At 59.1% G+C, this 20,927-nt stretch overlaps 1 protein-coding gene across 3 annotated transcripts; it reads left to right on the top strand.

Annotated features, from left to right (window-relative positions):
• Window positions 1-14: 14 nt before the first annotated feature.
• ADAM11 (ADAM metallopeptidase domain 11) lies at window positions 15-20,266 on the top strand. 3 transcript variants are annotated; one of them, XM_040497808.1, is made up of 27 exons: window positions 93-159; window positions 608-783; window positions 9,295-9,371; window positions 9,573-9,639; window positions 10,653-10,738; window positions 10,828-10,903; window positions 11,304-11,370; window positions 11,439-11,506; window positions 11,864-11,938; window positions 12,019-12,090; window positions 12,296-12,462; window positions 12,999-13,083; window positions 13,202-13,292; window positions 13,425-13,476; window positions 13,979-14,078; window positions 14,175-14,246; window positions 14,360-14,452; window positions 14,851-14,931; window positions 15,452-15,502; window positions 15,618-15,681; window positions 15,897-15,996; window positions 16,221-16,340; window positions 16,434-16,602; window positions 16,694-16,808; window positions 16,896-16,986; window positions 17,607-17,624; window positions 18,146-20,266. In XM_040497808.1, the coding sequence occupies exons 1-27, from the start codon at window positions 93-95 to the stop codon at window positions 18,159-18,161; spliced, it is 2,316 nt and encodes a 771-aa protein (XP_040353742.1). In that variant the 3' UTR covers window positions 18,162-20,266. The 3 variants fall into 3 exon arrangements, with proteins under 3 accessions (XP_040353741.1, XP_040353742.1, XP_040353743.1); XM_040497807.1 differs by having other exon boundaries at window positions 15-159; window positions 17,607-20,266; XM_040497809.1 differs by lacking the exons at window positions 93-159; window positions 608-783; window positions 9,295-9,371; window positions 9,573-9,639; window positions 10,653-10,738 and having other exon boundaries at window positions 10,834-10,903; window positions 11,439-11,502; window positions 17,607-20,266.
• Window positions 20,267-20,927: the final 661 nt, after the last annotated feature.

The following is a 20,927-nucleotide window of genomic DNA, read 5'->3' on the forward strand; positions in this document are numbered from 1 at the left end:
CCCGCAGCCGCGCCTCCCGCCCGCGCCTCCTCCCGCCCTCGCCGCGCCGCTCGCAGCCGCAGCCCCCGGAGCCGGAGGATTATGAGCGAGCCATGAGGCGGCTGCGGCGCTGGGCGTTCGCGGCGCTGCTGCTGCTGCTGCCGCTGCTCCCCCCGCCCGGTGAGTGCCCCCGGCCCCGGCCCCCGCGCCCTCCCTGCCCCCGCCCCGGGTTTTGCGGCGCTTTCTGCTGCAGCCACATTTTCCTGCAGTGCTCGGGGTGACAGCCTGTCCGATCGCGGGGGGGGGGGGGGGGGGGGGGGGGGGGGGGGGGGGGGACGGAGGGCGCGTGCACCCACCTGTCCCCATCTGGCCCGCCCCACCGCGGCCAGCCCCCTGCCGCCGGCCAACGGACTCTGCAGGTCTCTGCGGGTGAGGGGGGGCAGTCGTGACAGGCGGGCGGGAGGAAAGCTCCTGGCCCCCTCCCCATCAGGCTCTTCCTCTGCAGGGGACCAGATCCGCCCAGCTCCAAGGGGCACACCAGAGTGGGGGATGAAGTGTGCTCACCCCAGTCCCAAGTCTCCTGCCCCTCAGTGGGCATCCGCCTGCAGCTATGGCCTTGTCTCCTCAGGTCTTGGGACCCGGGGTCCTGTCGGAGCTCTGCACTGGCGGGTCTCACCCCAGTTGGGGAGTCCGGAAGCCCCTGAGGTCACAGAGCCCAGTCGTCTGGTGGGGGAGAGCTCCGGAGGAGAGGTCCGAAAGCAGCAGTTGGACACCAGGGTCCGCCAGGAGCCACCAGGGGGCCCGGTGAGTGGCCCTGGGTGTGAGGCCAGGGGTCTGGAGCAGGCCTGGAACCCAAGGAAGGCCACCAGGCAGCCAGGGTTTGGGCACCTCCCCAAGAAGCCGGCTCCCGCAGCTTCTCCTTCTGTATAATGGGTGCTGGAGCCCACTAGTGGGGAGCACCCACCTGCCTCACTCCAGGCCCCCTCCAATCATCATGGGGATCCCCTGTCCTCCGTGGACCCTGGAATGCCCAGGGTACAGTCCAGCCTTGGGTCAGGGTTCCACCAGCCCCCACTCCTCTCCTGCCAAAGCAAGTGGTTCTACACCAAATTGGGCTTGGGCAAGGCAGTAGGGGGCAGGGAGAAGCAGCTAAGAGCTCCATCAAGGATTAGGGCTCCTGTTTCTCATCACAGCCACCCTCAGTGGGCTTTCTTGGAACAGCTCAGTGCTTGATCCTGCCTCAGTTTCCCCTCTGTGCACTGATAGGCTTGTCATTCTCTTTCCTGTCCTCGCCCGAGGGTGGGGCCTTGGGAAAAGGCTTGGAGGTCCTAAGCTCACCCACAAATGCCAGCTCCACCCGCCCTCTGTCCCTTTCAGCTGCCAGGCCCCTCCTGCCTCCCAGAGGAAAGTTAGGAATGAAGGAGATTAATTGCAATTAATAATTAATTAATATCATGTGAATAATAATTACCCAGATGGAATATTCATTCAGCACGGCTTGGCTCTCCAGGAGCTGGAAGCGGAAAGTTAGCCAGGCCAACTGGGGGCGGCGGAGGGCAGGATGGCAAAGGCCTGGCGGAATTAGGAGGTGTAGAGGAGAGATTCAGAGGAGGGGTACAACCGTGGTCTGGGAAGTTTGGCAGCTGGGAGTGGTGGGAGGTAAATTGGGCTGGGCAGAGGGAGGAAGGAGGGAAACGGAGGCTAGCATTACAGACATCTGTCAGACTGGCATCTGGCCCTGCCTAATGTACTTGGTTAAAAGCCCTTAGGGGAGGTGGAGGGGTTTGTGGGGGGGAGGGGTGGGGGGATACTCGGGAAATGGAATAGAGCAGGAAGGCAGCATGCATAATAGATGGACCATCACTCAAGGCAGTGAGGAAGAGGGTGGTTAATGGTCCTGAGCAGGCAGGCCTGGGTGGGGGTGGGGTGGAGTGGGGGTGGAGCAGGGGTGAAAGAGAAGGGGTTGGAGGCTGCCTTCAGTGTCTGCCCAGGCTCCCTGGGGGTGGGCCGCAGGGATGGTTCCAAGGCCAGGGATGGGGTATCCTGGCTGGGTTTTGTCCCTGGTCCAGCTTTCATCCTTGATGTCACCCCCATCTGAGAACTGTGCACCCAAGCCTGTGTTGGCTAGGAGTTGACTGCTCAGCCTGACTACTGGGTATGCAGGCGACAGGGGAGTCTCTTTGGGTGTCGTTCTGCTGGCTGAGTGGGTGGCATGTGTGCATTTGTGATATGTGTGTGTGACCAAGTCTGAATATGCCCAACAGGGTGTCTGAGGGGGTGAGGTTAGGAGTGGAGGGTTCTGTGGATCTATGGGGCTGTGGTCACCTCCAATGGGGGTCTCTCTAGCATTGAGCCTTCCCAGAGACCTCCCTGCAGCCTCCCCAGGGGACGTAGTCATAGCCCTGCCTTATCTGTACCTCAGTCTCCCCTGGGGTAGAATTCTCACAACTCTATAAGGCAGGTAACTTTTGCCTGCCCATTTTACAGATGAGCAAACTGAGGCTCAGAGAAGTTGAGTAACTTGCTCAATCAGATCTTTTTTTTTTAATTTTTTTAATGTTTGTTTATTTTTGAGAGAGAGACAGACAGAGCACGAGCGGGGGAGGGGCAGAGAGAGAGGGAGACACAGAATCCGAAGCAGGGTCCAGGCTCTGAGCCATCAGCACAGAGCCCGATGCGGGCTTGAACTCACAAGCTGTGAGATCATGACCTGAGCCGAAGTCAGATGCCCAACAAACTGATCCACCCAGGTACCCCAGATCTTTTTTTTTTTATGTTTATTTATTTATTTTGAAAGAGAGAGAGAGGGAGAGAGCAAGGTAGCTCAAGCGGAGAATGGGCAGAGAGAGATGGAGAGGGAAAGAATCCCAAGCAGGCTCCATGTTCAGCACAGAGCATGATGCAGGACTTGATCCCACGACCCTGGGGTCATGACCTGAGCTAAAATTAAGAGTTGGACACTTGGGGCGCCTGGGTGGCTCAGTCGGTTGGGCATCCGACTTCAGCTCAGGTCATGATGTCACAGCTCGTGGGTTCGAGCCCCACATCGGGCTCTGTGCTGACGGCCCAGAGCCTGGAGCCCGCTTCGGATTCTGTGTCTCCCTCTCTCTCTGCCCCTCCCCCGCTCATGCTCTGTCTCTCTCCTTCAAAAATAAATAAACATTTAAAAAGTTAAAAAAAAAAAAAGAGTTGGACACTTAACCGACTGAGCCACCCAGGCGCCCCTCGAAGTCAACCAGATCTTTAAGCAGTGGAGTGATTCTCTCCCAGACCCGGTACTTCCCACCACAAGGACTCTCAAGTTCGGCACAGGGGCAATCCCACGTGTCCAAAATATTTCCCCCTGACTGGAAGGACACTTTGCAGCCCTCTACCTCCCACCTGGCATTTCTCCCTGAAGCACTTCTGGCCGCGGCACGTACGGGGCTGATGATGGAGCCCGTGCAGCACTGAGCCCATGTCCCAGCAGGAAGTGCCACACCCTGGCGCTGCTGGACTGAGTCCGAAATTATTGCGTTGGTTTGGAAACTCAGGCTGAGCAAGGTGTTGAGCCAGCAGCAAGATCTCTATTTGCTGCAGGTCATGTGGCGAGTCTGGGGGCACACACTGGCCAGCGGGGTGAGGATGATGGGGCTTTGTGTGCTCACCTGCTCTGGCCTCGGGCCAGTCATATCAACTGTCTGAGGCCTAGCTCCCTGAGCCCTAAAACCAGGATGATTTATGATAACATCAATCTCAGCATCACTCACCTCCAGAAGGTGGCGATAGGAAAGGGTTTTGTGTGCTGAGGGCTCCTGGTTTTTGTGGGGAATTGTGGGGGAGAGAGAAGGTAGCCAGGAAGGACTTTAGAAGCTAGAGATATTACAATTGCTGGGCCCTTACTGGGGCAGACACTGTTATGCCTTTAGATATATTGATTTTATGTAATGCTCATCACAGCCCTAGGAGATGGGGCTGTCGCTATTCCCATTTTACAGGTGGGGGGAGACAGGCACAGAGAAGTGAAATAACAAGCCCAAGTCACACAGCATTAAGTAGCAGAGTCAAGATTGATACACTTGGGCCGGCCTGCCTCTCTCTCAGGGGTATAGTGAAGAGGGCCACAGGGGTCCCTTTGCCCTCTTTGCCACTGATCTCAACACCTCACTTCTGTCCAGTTTGGAAGAAAGCTGGGCCTGAGGCCCAGAGAGGTGGGGGAGCTTCTGGAAGTGCAGAAACCTGTGGTCACAGGGAGCCTGAAGCTGAAGGATGAGGCAAAAGAATAAGCAGGGCCACCGTGTACAGTTGGGCTGGTTGTTCACTGCACAAGGGTGCCCCAACAAGTAGACTGAATGAAATCTGTGGGCTCATGAGGCTACATGTGTTCCAAAGGGACTCTTCTAAACCACACAGAGCTGCTGTGTGGGTCATGCCTGCCCCCTGGGGAAACCCAGACTCCTTCAGAACCAAGAAAAGGGCAGGATGTGGGGGAAGCAAACAGGATGGGGGTGGAGAAGTTCCAGCCTCCAGGCCTAGGAGATAGACTTATCAGAGCCAGCTGGAGGAGGGGGGATCCTAGTCACTGGGCTGAGCTCCTGTGAAAGCTGTCCAGACCAGCATTTACTGGAAATGCTACCCTGGAAGCCCTCTGCTGAGGGTGTGTGTTTCAGTGTTTGTGTTTTCTTGCTGGAGGGGGTCAATTCAGCAAGGCTCAGTCCCCTGCCCTTGCTAGATGGCAGTCATTGCAGGGAGCCACCAGGTCTGTGCCTGGAGCCCTAGTACCCCACTGGGGTTATGGCCATGCAGCCAAGGTCACAGCTCTGTCCTGGGATTGGAGGCAGGAGACGGTTCCTGGGAGGGGGCTGGTGGCCGGAAGCTGCCTCTGGGACTTGAGCTGAGCCCAGCTTGGTCTGGAAGGGTGAGGGCTGCGAAGAGAGATCATTCACGCAGGAGGTTAAGCTTGGGTCTGAAAGGCTTTGGGGAGGACAGCCTTGGTGGCTCCTGGCCCCACTGCTTTTGACTGAGTGACCGGGGTCAGCCACTGCTGCCTTCTGAATCCCACCCCCTTCATCCATAAGATGGGGCTGATAGTCGTCTCTCCTTTGCCAGGCTGCGTGGAGGATTCGAGGAGTTGATGTTTGTCAGATGTCCTGCCTGGGATTTGGCGAGAGCAGGTGTTTAACATCTGTAAGGCCTGCCCTCGCTCCTGCGTGTCAGGGGCAGGGTGCTGGGCAGCTGGCACCAGCTTGAAGGCTGGTGTCTGAGACAGAAGCCAGGGCATTTGGGGGTTACCTGTCAGGCTCCAGGTGGTACTGGTGGAGGGTGGGGACAATGTGGCAGGAGTCTTGAGTTCTCCCCGGCCAGACTGGCCTGTGGGCTTGGCCTTGCCTGATTACCCCTCCTGGCTGCGTACAGGGACCCAGTTGCCCAGAGTCTGTCCCCAGAGGGACTAATGACCCTCTAAGGAAGTGACTGTCATCAAAAATTTAGGTCAAATCCCATTATCAGAAAATTTTCAACCGTTCTCACGGTCTGGGATTCCCGCTGTCCTGTGGATCAATAGGGCCTCAGCACATCGTGGGGTGGGGGGGGTACTATTGTGGGGAGGGGATTTCTCCCTGCCTCTCTGGCTCCTTGCCATCTGCCACCACCCAGCCCATGTGGTTCATCTAGTCCTCAAAGCCCTGTTTAGCTGGAACATGTACACTCCATTTTTCAATAATTTTTCAATTATTACTAATCCTTGTGATAATTACATATTAAAAAGGGCTTCCATCTGATCTCCATGACAAACTCATTTTACCAATGGAGAAACTGAGGCTCAGGCCTTCTGATGCCTTTCCATTCAACGTGACTGTTGAGCCCACTGGGCAGGGAAAAAGGTAGGCACAGCCTGTGCTTCTGGGGACTAAAAGTCACCGTGCAAGAAGTTGAATCAGTGATCAGAGAAATAGACGTCCAGAACTGTGTGCTTAAAGGTCCAGGAGTAGTGGGGGCCACAGCCCTCTGTGGGTTGGGCAGTGCTGGCGTTGTAGACATAGTGGGGAGGAGAAAGTTATGGGAGGAGATGGAAGTTTGGGAGGAGATATTTGGGGTGACAGTTTGAGGGGCAGTGCTTGGACACTCGAATTTTCTGGAGTATCCGAGAATCCTCCAGATCCTCAGTCTCCCCCTTCCCGAGCCAGTGGTTCTGTAGGTCTAGGGTGGGGGCCTGGCATCTGTATTTGTGATTCTGGGACTTCAGTGGGATTTTTGCCTCCTTCTTTCTGCACCCCACATCTAGGTGAGCCTGACACGGAGCATAAGACAATGCCTAGGGGGGTGAACGGGCTGGTGACAAGGGAGCTTTAGGGAGGGCATAGTCACTGAAACCAGGTGGCCCCAGCTGCCATGGCAGACATGAACTGCAGCCCCAGGGTGAGATCTGACCCCGCACCTCCCCAGCATGGCCCTGGGCCAGTCACCTCCAAGTGTCTCTCCCTGAGCCTTGGCCTGCCATTTGTAAAATGAGCACCAGATGACCCGGGCGAGTTGAGATCAAATGAGCCAGGGCACGTGAGAGCCGGAGGCAAGAGCAGGGCACGGGGTCGAGGCCCAGCCGGCCAGTCACCAGCAGCGCTGAGCTGGGCACAGAGGAGGGCGGGTAGGTGGGGTGGGTGGAGGGGGACAGAAGGGGCTCCTGAGGGAGGGACTGAGGGATGATGGGCGAGGTCGGGGGCAGGTCAGGGGCAGGAGGCAGACCAAGCAAGGAGCAGTTTGGCTTTGATAGAACTCGGGCCTAAAGCTTGGCTGGGGGGAGGGGGTATTAGGACTCTGGTGCCAGCAGCAGCCCCCACCCCAGGTGACTGGAGAACAGAGGTCCTGGGGACCGAGGTGGGTTTGCCTGTTCTTTCTCTAACTGCAGACAGGGAGTGTCCCCATGAACCCCCTGCCCAGCTATCTGGTTTCCCTCCTCTTCCTCTACCACCCTTGATGGCTCCCCCAGCCCTTCCTGGGCCCAGCCCCCAGCCCCAAGAGCTGCTCTGGCTCTCGTCGGCCCCCGTGCCCTGTGCCCTGCTGGGGCAGGGGCAGTCCAGCCCAGGTTGGGCCTTACCGGGTGGGGAAAGAAGAGGCTGCAGGAAATGGTGGGGACAAAAGGGACCTAGTGTCTGCTCTTCCAACAGTCTGGGCTTTCCCCAGAGTGGGGGTCAGCTTGGTCTGCACAGAGATGGGGGAGGCCAGATGGTTAGCTTGCTGACTTCCTGTGTGGGGGAGATCCTGCTAGCACCAGGGCCGACCCTGCCAGAATTCTCCAGGCCCAGGACGACCCCCACCACCCAAAGCCAACCTCACAGCTTGCATCTGGGCTCATCTTACCATTTTCGTTGGGGAGATCTGAGGCTCAGAGAGGCTGCTGGATCATCCCTGAAGCTGCACAGCCTGAGAGAGTGGACTCAGGGCAAGGAGCCTGAACAGTCTGCACCTCTGGGTGGCCAACAGGGGCTTTCTGTCAGGGACAGAAAGAACAAGGAGGTACAGACTTAAGGGCAGGGAAGGGCAGAAGTAGTCTAGGCAGGGACAGGTGGGAAAGGCAGAGATAGACCAAGCCCAGGAGGGGAGAAGGAGGGCCGAGGGGGTGGGTGGGAAGGGTAGAGGCCCAGGGGCACGGAGGAAGCAGAGATGGGCTGGGCCAGGCCAAGGCAGGGAAAACAGTGACTCCTTGTCCTTGACTTTCTATTTCAATTCTGATCGACACTCTAAGGGCTTGGGATGGAGCTTGGAGCTCCAGTTGGCCTGGAATGGGGCAAGTCAGTGTCCTTGGCGCTCAGAGGGGCTGTCTACCTAGGCTCTGCGCCTTCACCCCCCCTCCCCCCATGACCTCTCATGGATGCTAGGCCATTTCTGTCTTACCTTATCTTATCTTTGGGGTGAGGAGGCCTTGGAAACTGTTTCTGTAGGCTTGAATCGCAGCTCCATGACTTCTTAGCTGCGTGACTTTGAACATGTTAGCCTCTCTGTGCTTTGGTTTCCCCATCTGTCAGATGAGGATAACAGTGGCATCCATCCCACTGGCTTATTATGAAGATCAGATATGATAATACTTGCAAAGTATTTAGAACAGTGCCTGGCACATAATAAATGCTCAATAAAAATGAGGAATCTAAGTGATTGATGAGGAAGCCAGGTAGGACCAGGCAATGAGATTCTGTGACCTTGGGGCTCCCTTCTATCCTGCAGCCTGCTCCCCACAAAAGAAAGGCAGCAGAGAAAAGCCTCACATCTGCATGGCCCAGTGCTGGGACCCTCACCTGGGGATCTGGATTTCAGTCTTAAATGAATATGGGGGTGAAGAAGACTCTCCAGTCCTTCTGGGGCCCTTGCTGTGCTTCCAGGTCTTTGTGAGACCTGATGCTTGGTGTGGGGACATGAGAGCGCAGAAGGCCAACTCATCCCCTGAGTCCAGACTCTCGTGCCCCCTCTTCTCTTGAGGTCACTGTTCCTCCAGGCATACTAGCTTCAGGCCTGGAGTCCTCACTTCCCACAGGAGCTGGGCGCCCAGACCTGGAAGGGCAGCCATCTTGCTCAGGCCTGGTATGTTGCCATGACAACCTGGAGCCTCCCACTGCAAAGGCCCCTCTGAAAAATTTATCAGGAAAACTTCCGTGTTTAAAAATTAACCACGGGATTGAAATATTAAAGATGAGCTGCTTTGGGCAAGGCAGAGGGCAAAGGACTTGGGGGTAGAGGAGCCAAGTTCTTCCCTCCTGACAGGATGGCATCTTCCCATCACCCCAGCTTCCAATTCTCACCCACGCCACCCTGTCTGCAGAGTCCGAGGCCTCCTCCGTAAATTGAGGCTGGGGCCGGGATACAGGAAGGGAGGGGCCTGCTTTACAGAGCCCAAGGATCACACTGCACCCCATCTCCAGCTTGCCCCTTTCCCATGGTACTTCTGGGGACTTCCCTTTAGTCCACGTGAGGAGGGGGGGCTGCCAACGGGGGGAGGGTGGTGTGAAGCAGTGGGCGGGCTGAGCTGCCTTCCATCCCCACTGCTTGGGTAGACTGGCCCCAGGAGGCACCTACACCAGGTGGATGGGCTGGCCCCTGCCCCCCGTGCTGCTCACAGTGCCCCGGGCCCAGAGGGTGGGTTGGGCTGTACCCAGGGGTGCGTTCTCCTGTCCCTGCTCCCAGGAAAGGCACAGGGTCTTTGGAGGAAGATGAGCTTGTACAAAGCATCTCCCACCCAAATCGATGGTCCCGTCAGCTGCTGGGCTGGGCCATCCCTTCCTCCCCAGTGCTACTCCCTATTCTGGGATTCCTCAGGTTGACTCCCCTCTGCCCTCTCCCCACCCCCAGCCTGTCCACCTGGCCCAGGTGAGTTTCGTCATCCCAGCCTTCAACTCCAATTTCACTCTGGACCTGGAGCTGAACCAGTGAGTGTGGCCGGGAGCCGGGGAGAAAGGGCAGCAGGCGGGTGGGCAAAAGCACAGCCTAGACGCGGCTGGGGGGGGGGGGAGGGGTTGGGGGCAGGGCCGGGTCCTGCGGCCTGAATTTGAACTGGGGCAGGACCCAAGCCTGACCCAACCCCAGCGGTGACCCCCCCTCCTTCCTCCCACCCCTTCTGTCTGTTTCAGTCACCTCCTCTCCTCACAGTATGTGGAGCGCCATTTTAGCCGGGAGGGGACAACTCAGCACAGCACCGTGAGTGCCTTGGGAAGGGGGCAGGGGAGGTGGGACGAAGAGACAGGTGGTCCCTGGAGATGGGATCCGAGGTACACCTATACTCAGGTGGGCCCAGCCCCTTTGGGGTCCTCCATCTGTCCCCACCACGGAGGCTCCCAGAGTCTGAGTCACCATGGCGAATGGCGTGGAGCCCGGACTCCCTTCACCCAGTTCCCAAGGTCTGACTCCCAGCCAGCCTCTCTACCTGACATCAAGGCTTTCAGGGACCCTCCCTGCTCCATGCCCCCCAGACTCTTCTAGGAGGGGACAGTTGGGGAAATGCCCTTCTTGCTCAGCACCAAGGCCTTGGGAATTCCTGGCTGCCTGGGACACCAGGGTCCCAGCCCCGGAAGCCCAGGGGCCTGAGCAAAGATGAATGAGTGTCTATAAATAGCCTCCTTCCTCCCCACCCCCAGCCCCGCACCCCTCAACCAGCCAGTTCAGTAACTGGAGCACAATTCTGCAGGAGCAGGGAGGGGGTGCTGGCCCCTCTGACCCAAGAGCCCCAGCCAAGTGGACACAGGCTGCTCACGGTTCCTCAGCCACAGACCGTGTCCAGAGGGGGTCCACGGAGGCAGTGGTGTCCGAGAACGCACTGTGTGTGCAGTTGCGTGTGTGTGCGCTGGGGGGCGGGGTGGGGGGTCCACAGCTTTCATCTGATCAAAGTGAGCTCATCTGTGGTAAGTGCTCAGAACAGTGCCTGGCACACGAGCACTAGCTCTTCTTGGAGGAATCTGTGAACCGTGCACCAGAAGGTTGAGAGCCACTGATGTAGTCCAGCTTCCTCATCTTGTAGGTGAGGTGAAGGAGGCTAGGAACTGGGAAAGGAGAGGGCTAGGAACTTGTCCAGGCGAAACAGCCAATTAGGAGCACACCCGGAGGGGAAGCAGGACCCCCAGGAACCGCAGCCACCTGCGCACCGAGCAGCTTTGGTGGCCCTGACCTCTCCTGCCAGGGCAGGGGGCATGTCTGCTCACCTCCTGCTCCTCCAGGGGGCCGGAGACCACTGCTACTACCAGGGGAAGCTCCGCGGGAACCCCCACTCCTTTGCCGCCCTCTCCACCTGCCAGGGGCTGCAGTGAGTATGGGGAGGGGCTGGGCGGCGGGAAGAGCCTCCAGCGCCGGCCTGGGGATGCATGGTGGGGAGCTGCACCTCTCTCTCCGCAGTGGGGTCTTCTCGGACGGGAACTTCACCTACATCGTGGAGCCCCGCGAGATGGCCAGGCCTCAGGAACCCCCCCAGGTGAGCCCCTCACAGTCCTCTGACGGCCCTCCTACGCACATCCCGATGGCTTGTCCCAATGGCTGTCGCTGCCTCCTCCCTTGGTAACCTCAGCCTTCCTGCCCTCCTCAGTCACCCCAGCTCTGGTTCCATCCCCCTGTGCCCTCAGCTCCAATGTCCCCTCTGTCCCTCAAGTAACCTCCCTTTGGGCTCCAGTGTCCTTTGCCCCTATCTCTCAGGGCGACCCCAGGTCTTGACCCCGGAATCTGAGCATCTGGGAGATCAGATCCGACATGGGAGCTCTGGCCAGTTCTGGGTCACCCTGGGGTGGGGTGGGGGGAAGGGCTGGAGCTGTCCCTCCCCATCTGGACTCAGAGCAGACCTGGTCAGCCCCCCAAGAACTAATTCCCCCTCATTGCAGGGACCCCTTCCCCACCTCATTTACCGGACCCCTCTCCTCCCAGCCCCCCTCGGATGCAGGGAACCAGGTAAGGGAGGGAAAGCGGGGCTGGGGAGGGGGCCGGCTGTGCCCCCCTCACCTGACCCCTTCCCCCAGGCTGCCTATTTGCTGCCCCTGCTCATTCTGCTCCTGTGAACCGGCCGAGGCTGAGAAGGAAAAGGCAGGTACGGGGGCCCGGACAGACCTCGGGCTGCAGAGACCTCAGGCTGCGGTCCAGAGCAGGACACCCCATCCAGGACTGGGGCAAAGGAGGGCTCAGACTGATGTGGCTGGGGGCCAGGGAACCATGCCCGGGAGGAAGCCCCCACCCCATCTCCTAACACCCGTGTCTACACCTGTCCACACTATGGACAAACTGAGACTGCCTGTCCTCATACCAAGGCTGGGGAGAGAGGGGATCCCCACCAGTGGGGGACTGGCATTGTCCCTGACTGGAGTTCAGCACCCTCGAGCCTGTCCATGGCTTGGCCCTGACGCTGGGCATGGAGGGGACTGATTCCAAGTGCCCACCCACCCCCCAGGTCCGCCGGGGCCACCCTACTGTGCACAGTGAGACCAAGTACGTGGAGCTGATCGTGGTCAACGACCACCAGCTGGTAAGATCCCCAGCCTGGGGGCAACTCTGGGAGGGGGGCACGAAGCAGCCTGGGCCTCCACCCACTCTCTTTCCTCCCAGTTTGAGCAGATGCGCCAGTCAGTGGTCCTCACCAGCAACTTTGCCAAGTCCGTTGTGAACCTGGCGGATGTGGTGAGCCGCCTCTCTTCCCTTCCCACTCCTCTGTCGCCCCTGCCCCAATGCCCCACCACACACAGGCTTTGGGTGAGCTTGGGGGGTGGGGGCCCTGTCAGCCTCGGATAGGGAGAGACAGACTGAGGCCCTCCCCCAGCCCTGTCCCCCCCCCCCGACACTCTCCTGCCCTCCAGCCCCACCCTCATCTTCTCCCTGAGCCCAGATGTACAAGGAGCAGCTCAATACCCGCATCGTGCTGGTTGCCATGGAAACATGGGCCGACGGGGACAAGATCCAGGTGCAGGATGACCTCCTGGAGACCTTAGCTCGGCTCATGGTCTATCGGCGGGAGGGCCTGCCTGAGCCCAGTGATGCCACCCATCTCTTCTCGTGAGTCCCGCAGCCCCCACATCCTGTCAGCCTCTCATGGTTGCTGCAGTGCACAGGGTTGCTGAACACCTGCTCTGCGTCAGGTGCCCTTGCAGGGCCCGGGCACTGGGCTCGCCTTGCACCAGCCCCCAGCCACTTGTCACAGGCTGGACAATGTCCCTTACATCTTAGGCTGATGCCCGTTTTCCCTGCCCCCCAGCGATCTTCCTCTGCCTATCATCTCCCTTTTGTCCCCTCTTCTCTTTTCAAACTGTCCCAGCATTCCTTCCTCAAGGACCCAATGCCCTAAAGAAGAAAAAAATCTGATAAAACTCCTTATGATTAGAGATGATCTTATAGGAGCCTCTCATTTGACTTACGGACAAACAGAGAGAGGAAGGGGCTTGCCTGAGGTCACACAGGCTGACAGGAAAGGCAGTGCTCACCTCCCCAAAGAAGGGCTCTAGTGTAGGAGGCTCCCCAGCCTCCCCTTCACAGCCTAGGGAAGGCACCATAGGCAAGGCAGGCGGTTCTCCTGACAATCCTCTCCCTTCCAGGGGCAGAACTTTCCAGAGCACCAGTAGTGGGGCCGCCTACGTGGGGGGCATCTGCTCGCTATCCAGGGGTGGGGGTGTGAATGAGGTAAGCAGTGTGGGGTATGGCTGGGGATGGGGGTTGAAGACAGGGACTGTGAAGGGCATGAGCCCTGTGCCTTTGGACAGATGTAGACATCTTTGTGTTCCATCTTCCTCACCTCAAGTACGACAACATGGGGGCCATGGCAGTGACCCTGGCCCAAACGCTGGGACAGAACCTGGGCATGATGTGGAATAAACACCGGAGCTCAGCAGGTATCAATGAAGACCCATGTGGCCCCACAACCAGCCTAGACCCACTCCCAGCAGCTCTAGAAGTGAAGAGAGTGTCCATGGGAGGGGGGCAGTCCTCCACCCTCCCTTATATCCACTTGGCTTACTCCTCAGGGGACTGCAAATGCCCGGACAACTGGCTGGGCTGCATCATGGAGGACACTGGGTGAGTTCTTAGGCACAAACTAGGGGAGGGTCTTGGGCGAGGGAAAATCTGGACCCAGTGGGTGGTAGTCTGGACCCAGTGGCCTCGGGAGGCCCAGCTATTGGGACCTCTTAGGATTTCAATAAGCTCAGTTTTCAGTTTTCTGAGGACCCTGCACCAGGAGACCCACATTCCCTAGCTGGACACAAAAACTGCTAGGCTGTAGTGCGCGCTGTCGCCACTGGGTGCCGCCAAAGCCTCATTTGGAGGCACCTTTCCGCCTTAGCGCTCCAACCTCCCAACTGCTGAGTCCTGAGGTTTGGAGGGGGGTGGGAGACAGGAGCAACGTCCCCTGCCCACTTCTGCTTGGTGGCAGGAGGATTATTACGCAGTCTCCGGACACACAGATCCTCAGGCTCCTCGAGATGGTGACCTACTACCCTTATGCACCCCATCCCCAATCTTGAGAAGGGGCGAGAGAGTGGGCCTGGACTCAGCGGCTCCGTCCCTTACCCCTGCCCAGATTCTACCTGCCCCGCAAGTTCTCGCGCTGCAGCATCGACGAATACAACCAGTTTCTGCAGGAAGGAGGCGGGAGCTGTCTCTTCAACAAGCCTCTCAAGGTACTAGCCCCTGGGGGTGGGGGTGGGGGTGGGGGACGTGGGAACGAGGTTTGGACAGGGTCCCGGCCAGACTCCCGACACCCCTCCCCCGTCCAGCTCCTGGACCCGCCTGAGTGTGGAAACGGCTTCGTGGAGGCGGGAGAGGAGTGCGACTGTGGCTCGGTGCAGGTGAGAGACTGGTGAGGGCTCCAGGTGGGTGACAGGGGCGCGCGCCAGAGAACGTCTGGGTGGGGAGGTTCAGGACTTGCCCACCTCCCTGCCCTTGTCCCCGCGTCCCTCAGGAGTGCAGCCGTGCGGGCGGGAATTGCTGCAAGAAATGCACCCTGACTCACGACGCCATGTGCAGCGACGGGCTCTGCTGTCGCCGCTGCAAGGTAAGGGGCAACTACCGTCAGGGCGGGACGGAAGCACACCTAGGAGGGATGGGGGCTGCGGCCTTCCCGATAAGGGGCGGTGCTTAGGGAGGAGGAGCCGCCGGAGGCGGAGTAAGTGTGGGGCGGGACTTGACGCAAAGAAAGTGCCAATGGAGCGGGAGAGGGGCGGGGCGTGCGCCCCCCAAAGGGCCTGTTAAAGGCGGGGCTACGAGGAACGGGACGAGGCACCTATCCGGAGGTGGTGGGAGGGGCGGAACCGTGAGCGGGCCTGGGGGCGGTGCTGAGTGGTCCGGGAGGGGCCGAGGGGCGGGCGAGGAGTTGCCGAGATGAGTGAGGGGCCTCGAGAAAGGCGGGCGGGGAGTCGGCGGTTCTGGACTGAGCCAGGATCCCTTTCCCAGTACGAGCCGCGGGGTGTGTCCTGTCGAGAGGCGGTGAACGAGTGCGACATCGCGGAGACCTGCACCGGGGACTCGAGCCAGGTTCGTCCGGCCCAGCCGCCCTGAGGGACCCTGGGCGAGGCAACCCCTATCCCTATCGCTTTGGCTCCGCGGAGCTACGTGTCTCTGAGGCTCTTCCCTCCGTTGCTGGTGTCGCCACCGCTGGTCAGCCTCAGTTTCCTCGACTGAGAAACCGGTTCTTCATGCCTCCTGGTTTTGTTTCTTCAGTCATTGTATCAGTATAGTCTGGCTGGGGTTCCCAGGGCCTAGCACGGTGCCTGGTGTGTACTCGGGATCAAAGTGTGTGATAATATTAGTTAACATCTCTTAAGTCCTTATTACGTGCCACGTGCTTAGTTCCATTTAGTTCTCCCAGCTCTGTGAAGTAGGTACAGGATACAGGGAGAGGCTATGGGATTTGCCAGTCTGCGTCGTCGTAGCCTGAGTTCTGAGCCAGACCTCTTGTCCTTGACATGAAAGAGCACTGAACTATGAGCCCCACGAGGGGCGCATTTGGCACCTCTTCATCCCTCGGCTCTCAGTCCAGCACCTCTCTCCACAGTGTCCCCCTAACCTGCACAAGCTGGATGGTTACTACTGTGATCACGAACAGGTATGATGGGGTGGGGGCTCCTCCTCCTCAGGGCCTCCGGCTCAGTACAGTCTCTTGTCTTGTATCCATTCTGACCACTCCGTGTCTCAGTCCCTTGTCTCCTGTATTTCTTTAGGGCCGCTGCTATGGAGGTCGCTGCAAAACCCGGGACCGGCAGTGCCAAGCCCTTTGGGGCCACGGTGAGTCTTTGACTGGGAGTGGGAGAGGGTCTCTGGAGGACCCAGAATCAAGAGGCTGAGGAGGGGCAAGTTCTCGCTAAAAATACCCTCTTAAGAGTGCGTGGCTCTCCAGGATCTCAGGAACCCAGCTGGACTGGGGATCAGGCCAGAGTGTTGGAGATGCAGGCCTGAGGTCCCCGGGCGAGTGGGTGACGCTTGGCATCATCTCCTTACAGCGGCTGCTGATCGCTTCTGCTATGAGAAGCTGAACGTGGAGGGGACAGAGCGTGGGAACTGTGGACGCAAGGGGTCAGGCTGGGTCCAGTGCAATAAACAGTGAGTTGCCAAGGCTCCTGGTTGGCCTCCCCAGCTCTGGGGCTGGGGAGGGTTTTTGTCAGAGGTGGGACAGAAGGTTCTAGGATGAGCCTATGAGTCCCAACAGAGAATATGTGAAAAATTAGGCGGTGGGGAGAAGGCAGATTCGAGTTCAGAAGTAATAGTAGTAGTAGTTGGGTTGAAGGTCAGACTTGGGGCTCACTGTCTCCATGCTGCCCCAACAGGGACGTGCTCTGTGGCTTCCTCCTCTGTGTGAACATCTCTGGAGCTCCTCGACTGGGAGATCTAGGGGGGGACATCAACAGTGTCACCTTCTACCACCAGGGCAAGGAGCTGGACTGCAGGTTTGGGCTGGGACCCGGTCTGGGGAAGGGCAGACTGCAGCCTCGATGGGGGTGGGGGACAAGGGCTGAGGCTGGCCATGCCGGCTCCCCCAGGGGTGGCCACGTCCAGCTGGCTGACGGCTCCGACCTGAGTTACGTGGAGGATGGCACAGCCTGTGGGCCCAACATGCTGTGCCTGGATCATCGCTGCCTGCCTGCCTCTGCCTTCAACTTCAGCACTTGCCCCGGCAGCGGGGAACGCCGGATCTGCTCCCACCACGGAGTGCGTGCCTGGAGGCTGGGGATGGTGGGAGGAGCTCGCGATGGGCGAGACAGAGCCCCTCTCACGTCTGTTGGCCCCACCCCACCTCCAGGTCTGCAGCAACGAAGGGAAGTGCATCTGTCAGCCCGACTGGACAGGAAAAGACTGCAGCATTCACAACCCCCTGCCCACGTCTCCACCCACGGGGGAGACGGAGAGATATAAGGGTGAGACTGCAGCTGGCCGGGATGGGGCTCTGTCTCTCCCCTTCTCCGCGCCTGTCCCTGCCAACCGAGCCCTGCCCTCCTCCCCAGGTCCCAGCGGTACCAACATCATCATCGGCTCCATCGCGGGGGCTGTCCTGGTTGCAGCCATCGTCCTGGGCGGCACGGGCTGGGGATTTAAGTAAGAGACACACATGCGCCCCCCACACCACTAGGTGTTCATTGTGTGTGGAGGGTGGATATTGGAACCCCAGAGTGTTGGAGCTGAGGGGGCCTTTCTGAGAAGTTAGCTAATAAGCCAGAGTCTGAGCCAGCCACAGGGTCTTGTTTTGCTCACGTTTAAAAAAACCAAGAGGTTTACATTAACAGTCCTGATTTCTAGCTTCTCTTGCAAAAGAAGACTGGCCCTCAGTACGTCTCAGCACAGCCATGGAGTGGAGCTGAGCAGGGGCTGCCTAAAACAGGGCGGTGTCCTCTGTCCCTAGGCCCCTAGTCCCCACCTAGCCTACAGTGTTCTGTGAGCATCTGAGTCTGGGACCCTGGAGCTGGTCTCACCCCTTCAAGGTACAGAGGAGGGACCTGAGGCCCAGGGTCATGTGGTACGTTAGTTGCAGAATCAGGACTCAAACCCAGGTATCTCTCTCTAGGCCTATCTTTAGTGACCAGGTCCTAGGGACCCTGGCTAATCTCTGGGGCAAGGGGTCTCATGGGAGCCAGAAAGGCCCTCTCTGAGAGAAGGGCAAGGTCACAGATGGCTCCTTTTCTTTCCCTCTCTGCCTGTCCTCGCCTTGGCTCCTGAAGAAACATCCGCCGGGGAAGGTACGACCCGACCCAGCAGGGGGCAGTGTGACACCGGCCACGTCATCCCTCCCGCTGTGCCTGTCTCCTCCATCTCATTCGTCACCTCACATTCTGTCGATGGGGGAGCCAGGGGCTGATTCCCCACCCCTGCTGTCACTGCTGTCACTACAGGGGTGGGAGAGCCCCGCTCCGGAAAGAAAGCCCTCAGCCTGCCCTTGCCCCTTCCTCCTGCCCACCTGCCCTCCCAGGCCTTGGTCCATTTACTCCTGCCCTTCCAATGGCCACATCACCCCTGCCCAGGTGGGCCCTGGAGCTGTGTCCCCTGTAGTCCCCATCCCCGGGGAGAGGAGCTACCTCTGCGTCCCATCTGTTTTGTCTTCCATGTCACCGCTGTCTGAACTTCCCACCAGATCCCCTCCCTGGCCAGCCTGTGACTTGCCGCCTCTAGGGCCCAGCACTGACCTCCTAGGGCCTGGCTCAGGGGCTCTCCCTCTGGGCCCTGCCTCACATCCTCCCCTGATGCCCCCTCTCCGTTCCAGGTCCGGAGGGGCCTAAGTGCCACCCCCTCCCTCCGAGCCTGGCGCCCACCGTCTCCGCCCTGAACCACGAGGCTGCCCCCGCCCAGCCACGGAGGGAGGCACCATGCAAATGTCTTCCGGGCCCAAGCCCTTCAATTCCTGGTCCCATGGGGGTTTGGGTGGGGGGGTGTGGCCTCGCCCTTCACATCACCAGGGTGGACCAGGCCTGGGGCCTTTCTCTCATGGTCCCTCACCCCACCTCATGCGGCTTTGGCCTTGTACACCAACTCTCCCTGTGTGAATGTAGCTTCCATCATCACGGACTGCCACAGCTCAAGGTGGGAGGGGGGGCTAGAGGGATGCCCTCCCCCCAGTGGGCATGGCCTGGGAAGGCCCTTCCTCAAAACCAGGCAGCTGGGACCAGGGTTTTAGCTCTCTGGGACTTAGGGGGAGGGGGCTGACACCTACACTTTTTTTAAACTGAATCTTAACTGATGAATGTAACTTTGGGGGTGCTGGGGCGAGGGAAGTTGGGATATTTTGACATTTCCAGGAGGGACCAGAGGAACTGAGGCCTGGCCCTTCCCTGGGGCCCTTTCCCTGGATGATCACACCTGGAATCCTCTCATTGAACATAGCTGTCCCCAAGCCATGCAGGGGTAGGGCGTCCTTGCTTGCCCCTCGGCCCAGCCCTGCGGAGCTTGGAGAGCAGAATGAGCGCTGATTCAAACCAAAGCTGCCTGTTCTGTGCCCAAGGCCTAAGTCATGGGTGCGACGACCACATGTCCCAGATTGTCTACAATTTCAAAGTGACCATCCTGCTGTCCCTGCCAGGACGCATGTATTTGGGGGTCTAGAAAATACAGTCCCTGAACTAAAAAGGCACCTTCCCCCTTTCAAGAAGGGTGATTCCGGGGCTGACTCAGGGTTTAGGTGCCCCCCCCCACCCCCCCTTGTGGCCTAGAGGTCCCAGGCTGGGCCATCTTCCCAGGGAGGATTCTCCCAAGCAGGAAAAGCCAGGGGTGGCCCTGTGACTGGAGGGTGAGGGCTTTTGCCTGCAATGTACAAGAGGAGGTAAGAAAAGGCAGGTCTCCTATATGATCCTCAGCTTCTAGAAAAGTCCTCAAGGCCCTGTCAAACTCATTCTGCTCCTTACCCCCATTCCAGGGCTGAGTAGTAAGTTTACAGTTGTTCTCCCCATTACGTCCTCCGATTCCCACTGCAGCCGAGCCTGAGAGGCCGAGGCTGGGCGGGATTCCTCAGCCCTCCCATGAACTCAGTCCTGCCCATGCATGGCCTTCCCTCAAGACCCATGGGACAGTGAAGCCTTGGCTCGACTGCTAAAAACCAGCTGGCAAGGGCAAGATGGGGATCAAGCTACCTTATGGGATGAAAGCCACAAATGAGCAGAGCCCCTCTCCCCAGGAATACCCCACCCAGACACAGCAGGGGTTTCTGAACACCCCAGGGCCTTTGCGCTGTTATAGTCCCTCTGTTTCTGGGGCATCTGTGAGGAGGAAATGGCTCCCTGTTTATCTGCACACCCCTCAGGGCAAACTGGGGACTGAGACCCATTGACACCCTTTTGGGTGGCCGGATGTGGCTACGGTGGGGTCCTCAATACTGCGGTCCAGCTGGCACTGCCCAAGAAAGGGGGGGCGGGGCACCCTCTGGCCAGTCCTGCTCCACCAGCCCCACAAGCAGGAGGGGAAGGGCTGGGGTTTGCACCGCTGCTGCCGTACCGGTACCGGAAGACACTCTGGTGGTATGCGTGTGCACATAGCCAGCGATGCATCTGGCACAAGCATTTGGATCCACATCTCTGCACAAGTGTGAATACCTCTACACACGCAGACATGCCTGTGTGTGCACACACACGGGAGTGGGCGTGGGGATGTGGAGGACTCAAGACCTCCTGCGACCAGTCCACCTGGCTCCCAGCCGTCTGCATCCTCCCGCCCCACCCGGGCCGGGCCCACCCCGGCAGCACCCAGGGAGGAGTGGAGGCTGCCCTGGCCTGGGCCTGGAACTGGCTCCATACAGCATCCTGTAAATATGTCATCTGGGGCTCGGGGTGGGGAGGCAGGGACAGGAACATCAATTAAAGATCATGTCCTGGGGCTTCCATGGAGCTCACACCAACCTGTGTCTCTTTTTCTGTAAATGACCTCACTGTGACTCGGGACCCTTCCCTGGCCCCAGAGGGAACATGATGACTGGGCCACTGAGGGGAGGAAGTGAGCACCCAGGACCAGGCGCTGGGAGACCCGGGCGAGGGGGTGTAGTTTTCCATTCCCGGCCAGGAAATAGGCGCAGACTGGGTGGAGGGCCAGCCCTTCCGCTTCCTCGGCTCTCCCAGCAAAGATAACTGCCTTCCTCTGGCTTCGGCAAAGCAGAAGCGGAGGTGAATAGGAAGCCTCTTACCCAAAGGCAGGAGACCCAGCTTCCCTTTTATGGTTAAGGTCAGAGAAGCCTCTCTTGCCTCCGAAGAGATTCCAGAAAGGTGGATAAAACCGCTAATCTGGTCCTGGGGCACCTGCTCTTCAGCCTGCAGAGTTTGCTGTCTCTCACCCCTGCCACTCCCCCACCATGCCAGAGAGGGACTGAGCAAGGCCAAGGCTTCGAGCCCCTCCCACCCCACAGGAACCTATTTTCCCATCTTCCCCTTTAGAGGCTTTGGGCCTGGAGGTGTCTGGCTCTGGAGGTCCTGCTTATTCAGGGGAAAGATAAGATGCCAGGCGGGGGCAGGGAATGAAGGCAACGTAAGATGCCAAGATACTGTAGAGGTCGTGGGAGCAGGAAA

This window comes from Herpailurus yagouaroundi, unplaced genomic scaffold, assembly GCF_014898765.1.
Source record: "Herpailurus yagouaroundi ecotype Mexico unplaced genomic scaffold, PumYag 189, whole genome shotgun sequence".
NCBI lineage: Eukaryota > Metazoa > Chordata > Mammalia > Carnivora > Felidae > Herpailurus > Herpailurus yagouaroundi.